This window comes from Mesocricetus auratus, unplaced genomic scaffold, assembly GCF_017639785.1.
Source record: "Mesocricetus auratus isolate SY011 unplaced genomic scaffold, BCM_Maur_2.0 Super-Scaffold_100003, whole genome shotgun sequence".
NCBI lineage: Eukaryota > Metazoa > Chordata > Mammalia > Rodentia > Cricetidae > Mesocricetus > Mesocricetus auratus.
This window is the reverse complement of record NW_024429188.1, coordinates 55,260,979-55,282,775: the sequence shown is the minus strand read 5'-3', so window position 1 is coordinate 55,282,775 and position 21,797 is coordinate 55,260,979. Positions and strand designations below refer to the sequence as shown.

Genomic DNA, 21,797 nt, shown 5'->3' with positions numbered 1-21,797 from the left:
AATGGTGTCTGGCACTGAACTGAACTCCTTCCTGGAACCCAGTTGCAGAGAGAGAGGAGTGATGAGCAAAAGGGTTAAGACTTGGTGGGTGAAACTCACAGAAACAGTTGACCTGAACAAGGGGGAGTTCATGGACCCCAGACTGATAGTTGAGAGACCAACATGGGACTGATCCAGACCCAGGAACATGGATGTCTATGAGGAGGGCTCGGCATTCTTTGGGGCCTGGGGCAATAGATCAGCATTTATCCCTGGCATCCAGATGGACTTTGGGAGCCGATTCCATGTGGAGGGATGGTGTCTCAGCCTGGACACATGGGGGAGGGCCTAGGCCCTGCCCCGGATTGTAAAGGGAAGGCTTTTGTGCCGTTTATCGTTGCAGCATCACCAGATGATATGACAGACTTTGGAGATCCCCCATGAAGGGTCTCACCCTCCTTGGAGAGTGGAGTGGGGATTGGGTGGGGACTTGAGGGAGGATTGCAGGGGACAGGAGAGGAGGGGAGGGAGAGGGAGCTGGGATTAACATGTGAAGCAAGCTTATTTCTAATTTAAATTTAAAAATGGTGTCTGGCTTTTCTTTCCAAGGCATATTTATTCTTTCGTCATTTTAAGAAATTAAATCAAAACAACCCACCCTGTTTTAGTGGGTAGAATGTCTTTTCTCTGCTTAACTAGTTAATGGAAAAATTATCATTTGACTTATTCTAACCATTTATTTATTTATTCTCACATATTGAGATACTGGCATTATCAAATGTTAATTCTAGAGAAAAGAAAGGAAGAAGGAAAGAAGGGAGGGAAGGGAGGGAAAGAAGATAAAAGAGAGGATGAATGGAAGGAAAGAGAGAAGCAAAGAAACAGAAAGAAGGAAGGAAAGAAGCTATCAGGAGCTTGTGAATAACTGAATACATTCTTTGCTGAAGGAGACTCCATTCTAATATCCCTAACACAAGTCCATTTTGTCTGCTTTAATGCATTCATTGGCTAGAGACTTACTACCTCAAAAAGTAACAGTTGTTGTACATCATTGATAGAGCAAAAGTAACAGTTGTTGTACATCATTGATAGAGCACTCTCTTAATTTGTGTAAAATCAGCCTACTTATAACTTTCATATGTGGATTTAATGACTGTTTTCTACAACAAAGTTCATGAGACAAGACTGTAGAGTCATGACATGCTTTTGGGAAAATGTACAAGGAAGTCATCCAGTTAAAAACATTTAGAATATGTGCTTTGTTGATTCAAACATTTACTGTATTAAACCCTTAGAGCCCATGATTAAACATATAAGTTCAATTTTATTTAACTAAACACTTTTCAAGTGGATTTTTTATTATTGCACAAATTCATATTAACTTTTTGGAACTGTAGTTATTTAGGACACACTTTGGGAAACTAACCAGAAATTATCATTTTCAAATATTGTCTTATCATATTCATGGCATAATTATATTTATATTTTTCATTTATGTACTAGAATAAACACAGTCAACTTTTCTGTCCATGAAATAATTTTAAAGTGAGGATAAGTATATTTTACCCAGATCTTCCATCATCCTTTATTACAGAATTAAAACATATTTTTGAAATATCTACTAATAATTTATTGATATATATGTAGCTATATAGATATAAAGACATATAGAAGTATATACTAAAGCAATTCTATAATTTAAACAATAGATCATCTACCTTCAGTTTAAAAGAAAATTCATAATTGCTTTTGGACATATTATAAGTGAACTGTTTTGTAATCATGAGATTATTTTCTCTCTCTACTTTAATTCACTGGTAGGTGTATTTTAAAATTCCCATAGATTTGATAGCTTAGACAATATATTTATTCACTCAGAAAATATTTATTGAACATTTACTGTATGCCACATACTTGTCTGGGTCCTTAAATCATATCACTAACATAGTAGGTGCCCTTTTCCTTGAAACAGGAAGCAAATAATAAGAACTGGGTCATTAATAAAGTATTTTAGAAGTTTACAATGTCTGTGTGACATGAAAAAGAAAAAATACAACAAAAAATTATGAATACTGGTAGTGATAGGATACATAGATTCTTAAATATGTTGGTGATGATAGAAAATTCTTCAAAAACATAAAAATGGTAAAATAATTGTTGACAAAATCTATGAGGGTAAATATTCATGCAGAGACTGTAGCCAATGCAAAGTATCTGATATTTTATAAACAGTTACAACACCAGTGTAAATGAATTGGAACAAGGGATACTTATAGGAAACAAGGTTAAAATTGTAAGACTGGTAGAATACTGGGCAACCCATGGAACCCAGTGACAGAGAGAGAGGAGCGATGAGCAAATTGGCAAAGAATGGGCTGGCAAAACCAGCAGAGACAGCTGATCTGAACAGGGGGGGAGCTCTTGGACCCCAGACCGACAGCTGGGAGGCAAGCATGGGACTGATCCATACCCCCTGAGTGTGAGAGTCAGTGAGGAGGCCTGGGCAACCTATGGGGCCCTGGGCAACATATCAGTGTTTATCCCTGGCATACAAATGGACTTAGTGTGTCCATAACACAAAGAGGGATGCTCTCTCAGCCTGGACTCTTAGGGGAGTGCCTGGAGCCTGCCCTGAGTGAAATGAAAGACTCTGGGTATCTCCTATGTGGAAGGAAGTGGGGACAGGCTGGTAGGCTGGGGGAGATGGTGAGGGAGTGCAGGAGGATGGGAGGGAGAGAGAACTGGGATTGACATGTGAAGCAAGCTATTTAAAATTAAAGTAATAAAAAAGTTTTAAAATATGAATGGGCAACCATTCATACAGGACATTATAGTTTATGGTAAGGACATAGAGTTTCCTCTTTGTAAATTTGAAAAGCATAATAGGGTATGCATACTCTTCGGTCAATGACTGTGTAGAGTTATATGTTGGTAGTTAAATATCTAAGGGCATGTTGTATAATTTTATCTAGCTACATAATATTGAGAATATTCAGTACATGGATTATTTGCAAATATAGACAAAGAGTGAGATAAAGAAGGAGAAGGAAACTTGAAAAAAGATATAAGGATGACTGTTGAAGTATATATAGAGGAAGTTTAGAAGACAAGGAGGAACTATTAAATGGAAGGATTCATTATCTGTAGTTCCTCTGTTACATTTTAAGTATAAATGTCTAGGGCAATCAAATGACAAAACATGTGCTTATTCAGTTCTTCCCTTAAATAATGAAAGTATTATCCATTTGTGATACTGAATGTGTCACATTCCCTAAGCCTTATCAAGTCTTAGTTTCTAGCTTATCTTTTATTTAAAATATGATGATCTATTGGGATATTATTTTTAGTGGAACGCAACAGCTAAATAAATTAAATTCTTATGGTAGGGATAAGTCCAAGCTTCCTTCAGTGATTAGTGATTCCCATGTATGTATAAAGCTCAGTCTCTGTGATGATATATTATTTGAAAGCAGAGTAAAATATTGACTTATACTCCATTAATTTATGATGAAATCCATACATCAAAGTAACACAAACAATGGGCTAGGGTGTAGCTCACTGCAGAGCACTCTACTTGCATACTCAAAACCTTGAAGAAAAGAAAATAACATGTAAGTAACAGATTTATGGGGGGGGGTTCTGGCCTTGGAACAGAAATGAAATGAAAAGCAGCCTTCAAGAAAGCCTAAGCTAAACCAAACTTACAGTATAAAAAATGGTTCCAACAGTGATCTTAATAAGGCAGTTTCACAAAACATACTGCTAAAAGAAAAACAAATTCAACAAGGTATATGCAGATAAAGAACTGAATCCAAAAGAAATGATCAGAAAGAATGAAAGAGAGAGGGGAACAAAGAAAGAAAAAGAAACGAAGGAAGGAAGGAAAGGAGGAAGGAAGGAAGGGAAAGGGAGGATCAACACTGGTCAACTGAGAAAAACTGATGTAAGGCTTGCCTTCTTATGGTTAAAAATGGGCTCCACTGAGCATACTTAATGCTATATTAAAGCATCTCTACCTTCCATCCCAGAACAAAATTACCTAAGTCCATATATTCTGACAAATAATTGGTTTTCTAATTACTTGTTTATCTATTCATTAAGTCAGCTTTCCTCCTCGCCAATGCTATAATGCTCCAATGAGCTATTGTGTAAAATTATTTCTTTTTAGAACATACTGTCATTCAGCCATCCATCTTTCCAAAATTAGTTTAAACTAATGAGATTTTAGTATAAATTCTACTTAATCTCTTCTCAAATAATGTAGCTCCTTACCTTCTGAGGACAGAAAAGAACATAAGTGTAAAATAGAATTGAAACTCTCCTTGGAAACTAAATTCATCTCACAGAATTTGCTAATGATATGAATAAAGATTATTGGTTATTAGATTCCCATCCTCCTTTAAAACATGTTTCCTATTATAGACAACTCTAAGAGAAGGCATCCTCTTATATATCACTCCTATGGCCAATTTTCTGCAAAGAAAGAGGTTTTTTTTCTAAAGATACTATAATTAAATATTGATAGTGTCACATTGTGAATGAAAAGCTCAAAGTCAGTAAGTGTGATTACCACGCTTAGACTCATGTCCCTTTACTCTTCTTTACAATTTATTTTAAGAGAGGTATAACTACACATCACTTATTTCTTTTATAAAACTGTTAATAAAGCAGCATTGGATTTGGTTAGATAACCCTAGGTTTCATTTCTATCTGAATAATTGCAGAGTTACTGAACTACCCCTGTATCTATCTATGAATCTTTATGTCTGTCTATCTGTCAATCTTTGTGACATTACTAACATGTTCAACATATTAGTCAAACTGAAGCCATGATTATGCCTAACTTATCTGATGTATCAGTTACCTGATTTATCTGTTAGAAATTTCACTTCAAAAGGAATTCAAAATGAGCTGTTGTTCTAGAGTAATGGAAAATCAAAAAGGAAGAATGGGGCCTAGTTATTCAAGATAGTATGTTTCTTCAAAATAAAAGACCTAAATTCAAAATGCTAGGAAATTCTAGGCACTTATCTGAGCTACAATTCTGAAACAAATCAGCTAATTTTTAGATAGGCTACTCACATTCCTCCAACTTTGATGAATAACGTTACATTGACTCAATGCCATTAACCCCCATACAGTCTCACATTGGCAATTTGAGTTAAGATAAACAGGGAATAGTTCAACATGTACAGCTATCATCCTTTTGATGGTGGGACAGGAATGATCATAACAAATACTGCTAACTCCAGCAAGCAGTTTCTGTTGACTTAAAATGCACAAATATATGTGGCAAAGTGAGGAGTACAGAAATAGAAACCTAAATGTAAACAACACTATAAAGTACCTAAGAAAATAGATCTTGATAACACCTCCACATGTTTATTCCAAGTATTTAAACAGTCCTACCACAAAGAAAATATAGACTGTTGATGGATTGCTGTCTTTTCTACATGAGCCATAATAGTTTGAGGATATATTCTATAGAGCAAAGACAGTGCTTTCATAGAATTAATTGTTGCTTCAGCTAGACCTTAAAGGGTGTAACAGCAAGTTATACAAACCACAATAAAATCAGAAGAGGAAACAATTACATATTGACATAAGAGTTCACATTTGAGATACACAGGTCATGTGTCTGCCATTATAACTACAATTGTACCTTCCCTATGCTTTGAAATTTTAACTCTGCTCAAAGCTAAGATTCTGCTTATAGGGTAGAGGAAAATGGACGTGCCAAAAGAGAAAGTGACGCTTAATTTAAAAATCATGTTTCTTAAGCAAGCAAAATCTTGGTTGTCTGAGTTCTAAAATAAGCATTTCAACAAGATAAAATTCGGTTAAATTTTTACACACAATGGGTTAAGCTCAATTTATTTGTAGGAGAAAAGAAACTCCAGTTTTTCCGTGTTTCCTTAAGTCATTTTTACCTTAAAGCCAGTCACTGCCAAGAACTCTGCATCTGACCTATCTCTACTTACTCACTTTCTAATTTGGCTTTTGGGCACTACAGCTCTCTATGTCCTAGATTGCAAAGTATTAAATTTTTCTGTCAACATCCACTCAAATTCACTCAATTAGGTATGTGTTGAGTTCTTACTAATGCTTACTAAACTGCTAAAATATTCAACAGATAATATACATTTGTTATTATTTTATTTATTATTTTTAAAGTGATAGTAATTCACTCCACATTGAACACAAATACATTCAACTATATTACCAACTAGATTATAATATCATTCTTTGTTTTCACACTCCTGCTTCTTTTATTTTGAATTTCTTTTTTAAATTTTTTTCTTGAAAACATGATAGATGCATACAATGCCTCCTAATAATATTGCCCCTTCCCTCCAGCTCTCCGTGGCTTCCCTCCCTAATATATCTCACTTCCAGCTTCAAGCCCTTCTTTTGTAGCATTGGCTTGTTGTACAGACAATTGAGTTCAATCAGTGCTGTTCATATGTGCATGGCTGTGGGATTATCTAAGAGGGTACTGGATTTCCTGTCCAGCATCTATCAGTGGCCATAGTTCCTAAGCTAGCCATGGTGGCGTCTCCATGGTGGGGTCTCTGGAAGCCTTCCCCACTCTGCTGGATTTTTTTAACTGGCTTGATCTAGTAAAAGTAGTCATACATCTGCACAGTTTCTAAATCTGCTCTTAACCTTCATTATTAACTCATAAGCCTCTATCCCTGTGTTCACAGCAAAATTATTATGGACTATTTCCCAAATAGGTTCTGCAATCAGAATTACTAATTTCTTTCCTGTTTTCTGTTTTTTAGACTTAAAAACTATTTATAAGGAATATTCCAAGATCACTTCTGTTTTTCTAAAGTGACATATGAAATTACATGTATGGATCATGTGTAAAATTATTGTGTAAGACTCTGTAAAAATGAAGAGAAGTTATACATTAAGTGGCTCAAAGACAAAATGATAAACATTGATAAAAGTAATGAATATGTTACTTGGCTAGATTTAGGTATTCTATAATAAACACACAAATATACATGAGTATATACATATAGATTATACACCCACATGCATTATGCTAGCTTTTTAAAAACTTGTCTGCATTCTTATGCACTGTCTGATCTGAGATAAGTTATATTTTCTTTCCATGGGTTTATTTTTCATCTATGCAATGGAAATGCCTTCATGTTGTAAACTTTCTATGTAGCCCAAGAACTATAGCATTTCCTTTATGCCACTATAATGATAAGCCTTATTAAAATGTTATGTTTTTAGTGAAGTTGAAAAAAACACAAACATCTGATCATAACCCAAGAAACAAACAAGCTTTTCTCAGCCTTTGGCTATAAACATTAACCTTATTTCATACTGTTTCCCTTTTATCCACCTACACAGTTGTCATTCTGAGTGCCTTTTGGTTACTCAAATTTGTAAGTTCTTTATCATATTGAAGTCTGTTCAAACCTCTACTTTTTCTCCTATCTATCATATATTTAGAGGAGAAAAATCAACAATCAACATTTTTCAAAATGCACATAAATTTTTAAATATGATTTTTCTATGACACAACTAGGAGGAAATTTTCCATATATAGAATAAAAAATAATTTCCTCACAATTTCTTATCACTTCAGTTTCTCATCACGGAATGATTTCATAGAAAATACACATGACTTTATAGTTATGCTTTGTGCCCATAAGGTGATGCAACAACTTACCTGAGATCATCAGGAAGCCACCTCCAACTTTGTAGCAACCAGCACTGGCAAAGGGCACCCCATACACCAGCAGAAATCCCCCTGACAGACTAGAAGCAGCACCTAATATAATGAAGATTGTCCAAAAGCCTCTGTACACTAGAGAGTAAGGGAAAAATACCAGTCAGAGCAATGTTTTCACCTAGCATTTCCTAGTTTTCTTTCCAAACACATCTTAGATGGCCTTTCTCACTAGATATCTTTCCTTACTAGTGTAGTTTATATTAGAGGCCCCTGTGGTGGATCATTATTTTGCCTATCTTACAAAAATTATATCATATTTGCCTTTCTGTATACAACAGCAATCAATGATTGTATTTTAGTATTGTCTACTGTCAACAGAGTTTCCTGGCCCAACATACATCTCAAAAAACATATGCTACAGTAAATCATACGCACCCACTACATTTTAGTTCTAGAACAATGAAAACATGATTATCCTAGATGTAGCATATTCCTAGATCTGAACTCTCTGGGCACAACCATGCAAGACTCATAATATAAAGCAAGACTTCAAACTCACTGATCAAAATCCATCATTTCTGATTCATCATTTAAACATACCTTGTATCTCCTTTCCTAGCACTCTGTGATGTCCTTTCTAACAACTCAATCTTGTGCTGAAATTTTACTTGTCTGTCACCTCTACTAAACTTTCTAATAGATTGAGTTCCTATACAAGAAGGATGTGTAAACACATGGAATTATCCCACAAATATTTCATGTAAATGAAGTCTGAAAGCAAAAACAAATGCATGTGATGCACCTTTATTTAGGATCAAGTTTTATAATTGTACATTCTCTGCTTCTCAATATAAGCCTATATGTACCATGGGGCAAGAACTCCTTTGGGCACTTCTAAAACTTATAGAGATGTGTACAAATGTATCATATTCTTCAATTTGGTGAAAGATTAAATATACTGCATCTTGCATCTAGAAGGAACAAATAGAAAATAAAATAAAAATGTGAATGATACCACAAAGAAAAGGGCTATAGAACCCAGAACTTCATCTATCTTAACCTTTCTGTGGGCTTCTATGTACACTCAAAGAGAAAAATACACCATTATGCAAATAAAGTAGACCTTTTAATTGAATATTTTGTTTCAATGGGGTCCGTATCTTTCAGGAAATAACAAAACATGAAGCTAATTTTCTCCAGAATATCATTCAGTGAATTAGCTATTTAAAAGGTATAATTTGATTGTAGAAATTTCTAAAAATACATAATATATTCTTATTAGTTCTTTGAGAATGTCTTTTAATGTGATTAGATCATATGCATCCTGCATTCTTCTCCCAACTCTTAATTATGTGTCTTAATTATCTGTTTGGGACAGGTGGTATGTACACATTAGTTAGGTGCCAGGATAGGCTGAGGTCATGGACATCTAATCACCCTGTAATGGAAGATATAGTGTAGTGTGAGTTTCCCAATGTGGGTACTGGGAACTAAACTCAGGTACTCAGCAAGAACAGTGTGTACGTTTTTATTAAACACATTTATTCAGCATTATGATTAAACTATTATGTTAGGGAATCAACAATAAGGATGGAAGAAAGTCTGCATTAAAACCTTCTGTTGGAATACTTTCTACTTTCCACAGAATAGAAATGAAAATAACCTGTAACACAAACAGGAAATACAGCTCTCAATGGCATAACTGGATGCTGGCATGTAGAAGACTGCAGAAAGATCCATGTCTATCTCCATGCACAAAACACAAATCCAAATGGATCAAAGACCTCAACATAAATCTAGGCACACTGAACCTCTTAGAAGAGAAGGTGGGAGGTACTCTTGAACGAATTGGTACAGGAGACTTCTTCTTCAACATAGCACCAGTAGCACAGACACTGAGATAAAAAATTAATAAATGGAACCTCCTGAAACTGAGAAGCTTCTGTAAGGCAAAGGACACAGTCAACAAGACAAAAAGGCAGCCCACAGAATGGAAAAAGATCTTCACCAATCCCACATCTGACAGAGGGCTTATCTCCAACATTTACAAAGAACTGAAGAAACAAGTCTCCAAAACACCAAAGGATCCAATTAAAACGTGGGCTAAAGAACTAAATAGAGAATTCTCAATAAAGGAGTCTAAAATGGCTGAGAGACCCTTAAGAAAGTACTCAACATCCTAAGCCATTAGGAAAATGCAAACCAAAACAACTCTGAGATACCATCTCACTGCTGTCAGAATGACTAAAATCAAAATCAATGACAGTTTATGTTGGAGAGGATGTGGAGAAAGGGGAACACTCCTCCGCTGCTGGTTGGGAGTGCCACCTCATACAGCCACTTTGGAAATCAATATGGAGATTCCTCGGGAAAATGGGAATCAATCTACCATAAGATTGAGCAATTCCACTCTTAAGCATATAGCCAAAAGATGCACATTCATACAACAAGGACATCGGTTCCACTATGTTCATAGCAGCATTATTTGTAATAGCCAGAACATAGAAGCAACCTAGATGTACTTCAACTGAAGAATGGATAGAGAAAATGTGGTACACCTATCACAATGGAGTACTACTCAGTGGAAAAAAAAACAATGGAATCTTGAAACTTGCAAGCAAATGGATAGCACTAGAAGAAACCATCCTGAGTGCGGTAACCCAGTCACAAAAAGATAAACATGATTTGTACTCACTCATATATGGATTTTAGACATGAAGCAGGGGAGTGCCAGCCTACAGTCCCACCACCAGAGTCTGGGAAACAAGGAGCACTCTAAGAGAGATATGAACAGTATGTACTTTTAACCAAAGCCATCCCCTCAGCCCCTTTTTCTGAAACCTATACAGTTTTCAAATACTATCATTTCATCTTACAAGTACTAGTAACTGACATATGGATAGATAGATAGGTAGATAGATAAATAGATAGATAGATAGATAGATAGATAGATAGAAACATAGTGGCAGAGACACACACACACAGAGAGGAGAGAGAGAGAGAGAGACTAAGAGTGAGAGTATATCAGGTAATAGGAATTGTATGTGGTGATGTAGAATAATCACTTCACCTTAATGAATTGTGGACAAAACATGATACTAGATTTCCCTGTATAATCCAGTTAAGAGGAATCGGTACATGAAACAATCATGGCCTGTAAAATGGCACAGCAGGCAAAAGCATCTGTTACCAAATCTAAAGACATGAGTCTACATCATGGAAGGAGAACAGATTCCTACAAATTGTCCTCTGACCTCCACATGTGTGCTGTGGCACATGTCACCACAAATAAATAAATAAATAAATAAATAAATAAATAAATAAATAAATAAATGCATGTAAATCTACATCATGGAAGGAGAACAGATTCCTACAAATTGTCCTCTGACCTCCACATGTGTGCTGTGGCACATGTCACCACAAATAAATAAATAAATAAATAAATGCATGTAAATCTTTTAAAAGAACAAACTATTCTACAAAATAAAGAAGACTCCCCTTACCCCAGCTATCACAAATACAGTGAAAGAACAGCTGATAAATATCCCTAAAGATGGGAATTATACAAAAGGGAGTAAGCCTGATCTCTGTCTTCTAACCTATGATTCCCTCTTCCCCCTATCCTACCCCCCAGTCAACCTTCCTGTTCCTCCATGACCTACTCTCTCTTCCTCTTCTCCCCCTTTCTACCATTGTGACCTCTAGTGATCTAAAGGGATGACACCAATTGGCAAGCTAAGCAATAGTGTAGAGACCACCCCGAGTGCCCATTCCTGATAATGAACTTGATGTCTATAAGCATCCTGGAGCCTTCATCCAGTGACTGATGGAAGCAGAGGCAAACACCCACAATTAAACACTGAACTGAACCCAAGGAACCCAGCGACAGAGAGAGCGATGAGCAAATTGGCAAAGAATGGGCTGGCAAAACCAGCACAGACAGCTGAACCGAACAGGGGAGAGCTCTTGGACCCCAGACTGACAGCTGGGAGGCCAGCATGGGACCGATCCAGACCCCCTGAATGTGAGAGTCAGTGAGGAGGCCTGGGCAACCTATGGGGTCCTGAGCAGTGGATCAGTGTTTATCCCTCGAATACTAACAGACATCGTGTGTCCATAACACAAAGAGGGATGCTCTCTCAGCCCGGACTCTTGGGGGAGTGCCTGGATCCTACCCTGAGTGAAATGACAGACTCTAGATATCCCCTATTTGGAAGGAATTGGCAATAGGGTGGGAGGATGGGGGTCATGGTGGGGGGTGCGGGAGGAGAGGAGGGAGAGGGAACTAGGGTTGACATGTAAAACAAGCTATTTAAAATTAAAATAATAAATATAATTAATTTATTATAAATTAATTATAAATCATATAATTTGATTTATTCATGTTTTCCTTTATTGGAGAATTCTTTTTTCTTCTCTTTTCTCCCTATATATCCATGTTGTTTTTCTCTCTACTATACTTTTGGTCATACTTTCAGTTTTTTAACATCATGTTTTGAATTTTTTTTCACCTTAAAAATATAAAGATATATTTTGTTAAGCAAAGTTGTCCATAAAATATGAAAAATGAATTAAAAGTTACTGGCATAAAATATGCTTTTAGTAAAAAAGAAACTTCAAGGAACAAGTAAACATTTTAAATTGAAGAGTATTTTAGATTTATGGTTGTTTGGTGACCAGACCACAGTCTATAGCTCCTGCTTAGCTTATGCAGTGTTGCCTTTCTCCACCGGGGTGCTGAACAGGCCCTGGATATAGTCTCTGGGTAACCCTTCTATCAAATTCCTCCTGGAACATCTATGACAGGTTTTCTGGTAGTAGTAGCCTACTGTCTGCAGCTGTGGTAGTGGTTGAATTGGTTCCACTTGAAGCATGAAATCCAGTCTCAAGATAGAAGAAGTCCATGTGTCTGATGACAAAAGAGGTTTGTTGGGCCCTTGATCGAGTCAATTTAGAGACTGAAGAAGTAGCCACAGGAGTGATGTGATACTCATTTTATAAGGTTCAATGCCTTTAATTCTTTGAGAATTTCATGTCATGTATTATGAACATATTTTATCCCCCAACGTTCCAGATCCCCTGACCTCTCTATCTACCCAATTTCATATTTTCTTACCTTCCTTCCTCTCTCTCTCTCCCTCCTTCCCTTTCTCAATCCTTTATTTCCTTCCTTCCTTCCATCATTCATTTGTAATTCTGGTTTGTGTTTTATAAGCCTCTTAGGTGTGGTTCTTGCTCTGGAGTGTTTGTTATTACAACACAAATCAAATTATTCCTATTTGCAGATGACATGATATTATGCATAAGAAGTCCGAGAAAATTTCCAGAAACAACCATTTCAACAGTCAGGATACAAATACAACTTGTAGAAATCAGTAGCTTTTCTCCTCACCACTAGCAAACACTCTGAGAAAGACATCATAAACACACACCCATCTTCTCTATTTTAAATAACCCTTCTGTTGTTGGAGGTTTCTTGTCTCACCTGCCAGTTCCCACATAACCACTCAGAGGTTTAATATTAACTATAATTGGCCAATGACTCAGGCATATCACTGACTAGCACTCAGATTTAAATGAACCCATTTCTATCAGTTTCTATTTTACCACAAGGCTCATGGTTTGTTACCTCACATCTAGCTTCTCCAGTGGCTACATGGTGTCTCTCCAACTCTCCATTTTTTACTCTCAGTGTCTTACATTTGGATTTCCCTCCAAATGCTTTGTCAGGGCTTTGCTTACTCTTTAAACTTCCATGTTATTTGTGTAAATATTACATTTTCAATTTTTGTGTTTTTATGGGATTTCTAGTGTGTGTATATCTGTGTGTTTCTCCATTTGTTTTCTGAGCTTTTTCCTTGTCTCTTTTTCTCTGTTTCTTCATTTGCTTTGTCCTATTCTCTTATTTTGTTTTATTTTATCTAATTTTATTTTCTTAGCATTATACATTTAGATGCCTGTTTGTATCCTAATGAGAGAGAGAAAGAAAGTGTATGAATTCAAGTCCATGAGGAAGTTGCTGAGGATCTGTGAGGAGGGGAAATCAAAATCAGAATATATTGTATCATATTATATTTTCATTTTTAAAGAAGAGTAGATTACTCCCAAACTTAGACATAGAAATACATTTCTCAGTATTATATTTTGTATTCATTTAAAGCAATGGTCTACTTTTAATGTTCTAGATTTAATAAAGTATAAACTATCAGTAAGTGTTTTTTTTACATTTTCCTGTATTCTCAGGTAACAACAAAGCAATTGATTCAAAGCACAGCAGTAAGAAAGTGTAGTCTCAGGACAGGCACAGTGAGAATCCATTCCTAATGTTATAATTGCAGAAAAGTTGGAGAGAAGTGATTAATAAACCTTAACATGGCAACTTTCTTGTCAGCCTGTACTCTTTCTGCCCTACACTTTTGAACTCTGTTTTTTTTTTTTGGCAATGATCAGTGATATTTAATGCCACACTTAAATATTTCATAATTTACATAATAAAATTAATTTCTAAATTATGACCAATAATTTCGTGTCAGACTATTAGATTTCTGTACCACACAAGCTTTCATCATATATTAGCACATTATTCAAATACAACTCAAAATTTAATATCACCTGTTGTTTGACAATGCTTCCCATACAACTTAATATCTGAATAAGCCTTATTAGTTGAATCAGTGTTCCAGAGTCAGTTAAAAATCAAAAGACCCAAATGAAGAACTTGATATTAGGAAAGACTATCAAATACCAAAGATCCCAAACTCTCCATTAAAACATTATAGACATAGTCACTCAAAATTCAAGAAAATTACTTTGGCCATATAGTCACTAGCGATACGTGATTTTCAAAGTATGCTCAGGGCCTAAAAAATATCTGTTTGGGGTTAAGAGCAGGCCAATTGAAAGAAAACCTGTGATCCAAAACATCTAATTTCAGAAATATACACTTCTCTTATTGATGCGTGATTTTTAAAAATCATGCGGATGATCCTCTTTTAGCTCTAGCCAACGTTATAGAACAGGAAGCTGCTTTCGTGGAATCTTCCACCTTGGTGCACAGACAGCCTTGCTGACCATCTGGGTTTTCATCATATGCATTTTTCTTTCATTTTAGAGTAACCAGTAATTTTATTTTAGTTTAAAAATTAGTGTTTCACATCCTACAGCAACATCAACTGAAACAGCCTTACCTTCCTCATATGACGGTTGGCTATTATTTCAAGTTTTAAGTACCATATGTTAGAATTTTTTATTTTAATTTTAAATAGCTTGTTTTACATGTCAATCCCAGTTCCCTCTCCCTCCCCTCCTCCCGCATTCCCCTTCCACCCTCCCTCCCACCCTATTGCCAAATCCTTCCACATAGGGGATGTCTAGAGTCTATCATTTTACTCTTGGTAGGGTCAAGGCACTCCCCTAAGAGTCCAGGCTGAGAGAGCATCTCTCTTTGTGCTATAGGCACATGAAGACAGATTGTATACCAGGGATAGACACTGATCCACAGCTCAGAGCCCCATAGGTTGTCCAGGCCTTCCCACTGACACTCACATTTGGGGGGTCCAGATCAGTCCCATTCTGGCCTCCCCACTGTCAGTCTGGGGTCCAAGAGCACTCCCCTGTTCAGATCAGCTGTCTCTGCTGGTTTTGCCAGCCCATTCTTTGCCAATTTGCTCATCATTCCTCTCTCTCTGTCACTGGGTTCCTTGGGTTCAGTTCAGTGCTTAGTTGTGTGTTTGCCTCTGCTTCCATCAGTCCCAGGATGAAGGCTCCCGGATAGTTATAGACATCAAGTTCATTATCAGGAATGGGCATTCGAGGTGGTCCTTCCACTATTGCTTAGCTTGCCAATTGATGTTATACCTTTAGATCACTCGAGGTCACTCTGGTGCCTGATCTGTCTTCGATCCTATGATTCCCTCTTCCCCCTATTCTACCCCCACCCCCTCAACTTCCTGTTCCCCCATGACCAACTCCCTTCCTCTTTACCCCCTCTATTCTTCCCAGGTCCCACTACCCCCTCGCCCTGTTCCCCATCCATTCAGAGGATCTTGTCTCCATCCTCTTCTCTTGGGTACTATGCATATATGCATATCTTTTAGGTTCTTTCCTGTTTCCCAGACTCTCTATCTGTGGAAGTGCAGACTGGCACTATCCTGATCCATATCTAAAATCCATATATGAGTGAGTACATACCATGTTTGTCTTTTTGCGACTGGGTTACCTCACTCAGGATGGTTTCTTCCAGTGCTATCCATTTCCCTGCGAATTTCAAGATTCCATTGTTTTTTTTCTGCTGAGTAATACTCCATTGTGTAAATGTACCACATTTTCTCTATCCACTCTTCAGTTGAGGGGCATCTAGGTTGCTTCCAGGTTCTGGCTATTACAAACAATGCTGCTATGAACATAGTGGAGCAGATGCCCTTGTTGTATGAACCTGCCTCATTTGGATAAATGCCTAAGAGTGGAATTGCTGGGTCTAGTGGTAGATTAATTCCCATTTTCCTGAGGAATCTCCATACTGATTTCCAAAGAGGCTGTATGAGTTGGCATTCCCACCAGCAGTGGAGGAGTGTTCCTCTCTCTCCACATCCCCTCCAGCATAAATTGTCTTCGGTGTTTTTGATTCTAGCCATTCTGACAGGAGTAAGATGGTATCTCAGAGTTGTTTTGATTTGCATTTCCCTGATGGCTAAGGATGTTCCTTAAACCAGGCTGTTGATGAGACTCAGCTGGGCACATTTTCCCATGCAATGTTCAGGTCTTTTCTCCTGAATATCAATTCACTGTTGTGACAGCAGCAATGTATCACCATTTTTAGAATGTTTCCATGAATCTAGCATACATCTACTTAAAAACATTTAATAACCTGTCATATGGTGGTGGCCCACACCTTTAGTCCCAGCACTTGGGAGGCAGAGGCAGTCGGATCACTGTGAGTTCAAGGCCAGGCCAGTCTACAAGAGCTAGTTCCAGGACAGGTTCCAAAGCTACACAAAGAAAGCCTGTCTCAAAAACCATAATAATAATAATAATAATAATAATAATAATAATAATAATAATAACCACCTATGCTCATGTCCAAATAACACTTTCCAACTTATTTTTCCTAATTTTTTCTCTTTTCCTCTTACAACTAATTCATTTGGATATTTATGTATCTTCCCTTTTCTAGAATAAACGACTACTTTCATTCTTATGAGTTCATGAGTTTAAATTGTCCCCATGTATCTGGTCAAGAAAAAATCTACTAAGAAGTACTTGACAGGCTTAACTCATGACTAGCTTTACAAACTTAAGGGCAGATTCATGATGTCTCCATGTCTTGTCCCCCCTGTGCAATCAATCCTCTAAGCCCATAGTACTCATCACTTTTAAATAAATTGGAGACAGGCAATAGGCTCTGATTGAGGAAATAAAAATGAACATTGGAATGAATAAAATAGCCACAGTCCCTGAACTATTATCCTTAAACCAAATATTTCTCTGTATTAGGTAGGTCAAGTGGGGATCCCCGCAAGACAGTGTTTTGTGAGGGTTTCTTCAGGTTAGTGATCTTCCTAAAATAATGACAATGTCGGCATTCCTTTTGAAAATACAGATTTAAATATCTCCGTTTCCTCACCTCCTCTCTCACACACATTAGCATTTTCCTCCGTTAGTATTTTCCAAATTTCCACTTCATGCTTGTATGTATGTGTGTGTCTATTTGTCCATCATCTATAGATCTATCTTTTTAAATAAATTTTTATTTAAATTACAAACAATCTTATTTTACATATCAATCCCAGTTCTGTCTCCCTCCCATCCTCTCATGTTCCCCATCATCCTCCTCAACCCATCTCCCACCCACTCCCCAGGGAGGGTGAGGCCTTCCATGAAAAATGATCAAAATATGTCAACTCATTTGGGGCAGGGACTAGAGCCTTCCACGTGTATCTAGGCTGAGAGTATCACTCCATGGGGAATGGGCTCCTGAAGTCCATTCATGCAATAGGGATACATCCTGGTTCTCTCTCTGCCTTTTGGTTAGGTTGGATAAAGGTTTGTCTATGTTGTTGATTTTCTCAAAGAACCAACTCTTTGTTTCATTGATTCTTTTTGAATTTTGTAATCCTTATAGTTAGCTAATTTATACACCAAAATTCTAATTATTGGGATTTTTGTCTTTTTCTTTTTTCCTTTCCTAATCATTCTCTTTTTAATCCACTTGCATAAATTCTGCTTCACTCCTCTCCTTGTTCCTTTCATTTATTCATTTCTGCTCCCATATTTCATTGCTTCTTTTTGTCCTAAGAATTTATTAATTTATCATGGACACTAAGTACCTTTTAAATTTCTATCACATCTGTCATTGATTTTGTAATTTCCATTTTAATAGTCATTGGCAATATATTTATGGGTCTGCTCAATTTTTAGTATATTTCTAAGTCCTGTCCAGGCTGTTATTGGTTGCTGGAACAGTATTTTGTTTCCTTCTGTATGAATGGTATTGGAGGTTCAGGCCTTAATGATCAGTTTTTCATGAACAAGAACTCCGAACAAAACCTGGAGATATATTTAAACTAAGAGATGAAAATTAACAGCACAAATATATATTAACAAGAAAGAGTCATAAGAAAATATGACTCTTCTAAAGAACGATACTTGATCAATTTATAAAACATGATTACATGGAATGGGATCTGAGAGGAAATGCAAAGGCATTTTTTCTTGAAGGCCCCATCCCTGCAATATGACAGACCTTCATTCCATTAACTGACTTGGTTTTTATTTTCTTTCTTTCCTCAATTTTCTTCCAGGAAGCTGTTGAGATTTATAGCTTTCCTTTCCTGAGGTTGTTTTGCTTGTTTGTTTTTAAATCAAATAAAATTGTCCCTGAATCAAAAAAGAATGAAAATAGAGTTCTAATGTCATATTATAATCAACATATAAAATATACACAGGAAGAAACAATATTAGAAACTATGAGGAACAATTGTCAACTCAACTACAAATCATAGTAAAAATAGATTTTTCATCAGCAATCTTAAAAACCAAAAGCAAGGAAAATGTATGTCAAAACTAAAAGGAAATAATTAACAATCAAGGTGACTATTTCTAGAAGAACCAGCTTTAAATTTTTGATGGAATGATAGGGACATTTGAGGACATGCAAAAACCACAAAGCCAATATTAAGGAATACTAAGAAACACTTACAGGTCACTTTACAGGATTCTATACAAAGAAACAATAAACTGCATGAAACTATAGATGAACAGACCAAAGATAGGAAGGAATCCATCAGGTTAAGCAAGGGAAAAAAGAAAAATCTTGTTAATAAGGACTAAAATAAAGGACCAAGTAATCTACCCAAACCATAAAAAATAAAATAATTAGTAAATATTCTTTTAGTAAGAAATTTATTCTTACTAAATATTCTTTTAGTAAATATTCTTTTACTAAATATTCTTTTAGTAAATATTCTTACTAAATATTCTTTTAGTAAGAAATTTATTTTGCTGTGAGGAAACACCATGACCAAAAAGCAAGCTGGGGAAGAAAAGGATACACTTCACATTGTTGTTCATCATCAAAGGAAGTCAGGACAGCAACTCAAACAAGGCAGCATCCTGGAGGCAAGAGCTGATACAGAGGTCATGCAGAGGAGCTGCTGAATGTTTTTCTCCCCATGGCTTGCTCAGCCCACCTTCTTTAAGAAGCCAGGACCTGACCACCCCAGGGATGGCAACACCCACCATGGGCTGGGCCCTCCACCATTGATCAGTAATTGAGCAAATGCCTTGTAGTTGGATATCATGGAGGCATTTCCTCAACTGATATTCCTTCCTCTGATTATTTCACCTTGTGTCAAGTTAACATATTAAACCATCCAGTATGAACATTAAATGAAATGGGCTATCCTTACCAATAAAAACATATAAACACAAGGGATTACCAGCCTACAATACACACCACCAGAGAAGCTAAGAAACAAGGAGGACCAAAAAGGAGGACCATAAGAGAGACATACATGATGCCAAGAGAAGGGGAAAGGGACAAGATCTCCTGAGCTAATTGGGAGCATGGGAGAGGAGAGAAGGAGTTAGGTTCCAAGTCTGACCTTGGAACCTCACTGCACACCTCCCATCCCATGCTATCTCCTCTCCAGGCCTAGGGAGGAGTCCCTACTGTGAGCTCTTTTGGATGGAGCCAGACAAGATATTTACACACACACACACACACACACACACACACACACACACACACACATATATATATATATATATTTGCTAAGTCTAATCCAGATCTATGGATTTGTGTTGCCTTCCAGGCATAGTCATAGCCAAAAGTCAAATTCATGTGCTTTTTCAGACATTTGGTTGCTCTCATCTAGATGCTGCAAAAGGGGGGTTTCTTTTACTTTACCAAGTCAATCTCAAACCACCTTTAATACCCATAAATTACTAAGAACAATTAACGGGGTTCTGTGGAAGTCTAATACAGTAGAAGCATACATGTACACATACGTATACATATACATATACATGAATTTGACCTAAATAAAATCACCAAATGAAGCTTACAAAGAATAGGTTACATCTAATTGAGGTTTTTGGCCAAAGGGGTCTTATAGAAAACCTAAGAAACCAAAACTGTTGCCAAGACTCATGGTTGCTCTCCACAAATGGATGGCAAGACCTATTGCTGAAGACAACACCTACATAATTGAACATGAAGAAGTCAAACTGGTGTCTACATGCAGCCTCCTCCCTTACAGGCTTATGTTTTTGGTACATGAAGCACTCTGAACACTACCAACTACAAACTCTTTAATCTACAATGAAGTCCTACCTGTAAAATATGCTAGTGCAATGAAGGCACATAGTTTGTGGAAGGAAGCAAGCAATATCTGATATGACTTAAGGCCTACTCTACCAGATAGAAACTATACCTGTCATTCTCTGGGTGACCAAGAACCTAAGACTAGATAGCCCAGGGATCTTGGTAAAACCAATTAATAATGGTCTTTAAGAAAAAAAACACAAACAAACATAGCAATAAAATGACTCCTAATGTCCTTCTGTTATACTCTTAGATCAATGCCTTGCTTAGCCATCTTCAGAGGAGCTTCCTCCTGATGGGAACAAATACAGAGATCCACAGATGACACTATCCAGAGAGTAAGAGACCTGGGAGTACTCAGCCCTAAAGATGATGTCTCCATCAAATTCCTTCCCTCAGGCTTCAGGGAACCCTGGGGAAGAGGAGACAGAAAGAGTGTAAAAGTTAGAGGGAACAAGGGAACAAGGCCATCTAAGCATAACAGGATCATTGCCCATAAGAACTCACACAGACTGAGGCAGCATGCACAGGACCTGCACAGGTCTACACAAGATGAGGTCCTAGAACTTCAAGGAGAAGTAGACTCATGCACCCAGCCTTAACCCTAAAGTTATCTCCAATTGATGATCACTTGCAAATGAAAATTTAGTTTTCTTTAAGGGAGTCTCACTGGGGAAACAAACTGCAATTAAGGGTAGGCTGCATGTCTACTAGGAGATGGCCAACAGAAAAGAAACTCAATGGCATCTTTGACAGTGTCTTGACTTTGGAGGTTCTGTGCCTCATAATGTCATGTCAAAGCTTTTTTTCTTTTGTTTTTTAATCTTCTTTATTTCTATTTCTTTCTATCTCTGTTTTTACTCTACGAGTTCTTTTCACATATATTATGAACTCTAGTTTTATCTTTTTATGAGTTCCTGAGTCTGTGTCTTTATGTATTTTTTGTGCCTTTTCTTATACTCTTTTCTTTCTGATTGTTCTGTCCTGTTCTGGTTTGTTTGTTATTTTATTTTACTTAATTTTTATTATTACCTCTTTGGAGCCTCTTTGTTTTCTAATGAGAGACAGAAAGGGGGTAGATACAGATAGGAGGGGAGGCAGGTAGAAACTAGAAGGCATAGAGGAAGGGCAAACCATAAACAAGTTATATTATACAAAAATAATTTTAGATAACAAAAATAATAAAATGAACCTAAATCACACTGGTTAATAATGAATTAGAATCACTCCAGTTTCTGTAATCAATATTGATCATCCAAAGGGCTGACCTTCTCACCTCCTCCTATATAACCTGAAATC

The 21,797-nt window shown here is 36.8% G+C and overlaps 1 protein-coding gene across 1 annotated transcript in view; it reads right to left on the bottom strand.

Annotated features, from left to right (window-relative positions):
• The window catches only part of LOC110343352 (transmembrane protein 182-like), a 67,574-nt gene that overhangs the window by 14,118 nt on the left and 31,659 nt on the right, over window positions 1-21,797 (bottom strand). Inside the window, exon 4 of the mRNA XM_021234653.2 lies at window positions 7,673-7,810. Within this exon, the coding sequence (XP_021090312.1) occupies window positions 7,673-7,810 (138 nt within the window). The remainder of the gene's footprint in view (window positions 1-7,672; window positions 7,811-21,797) is intronic.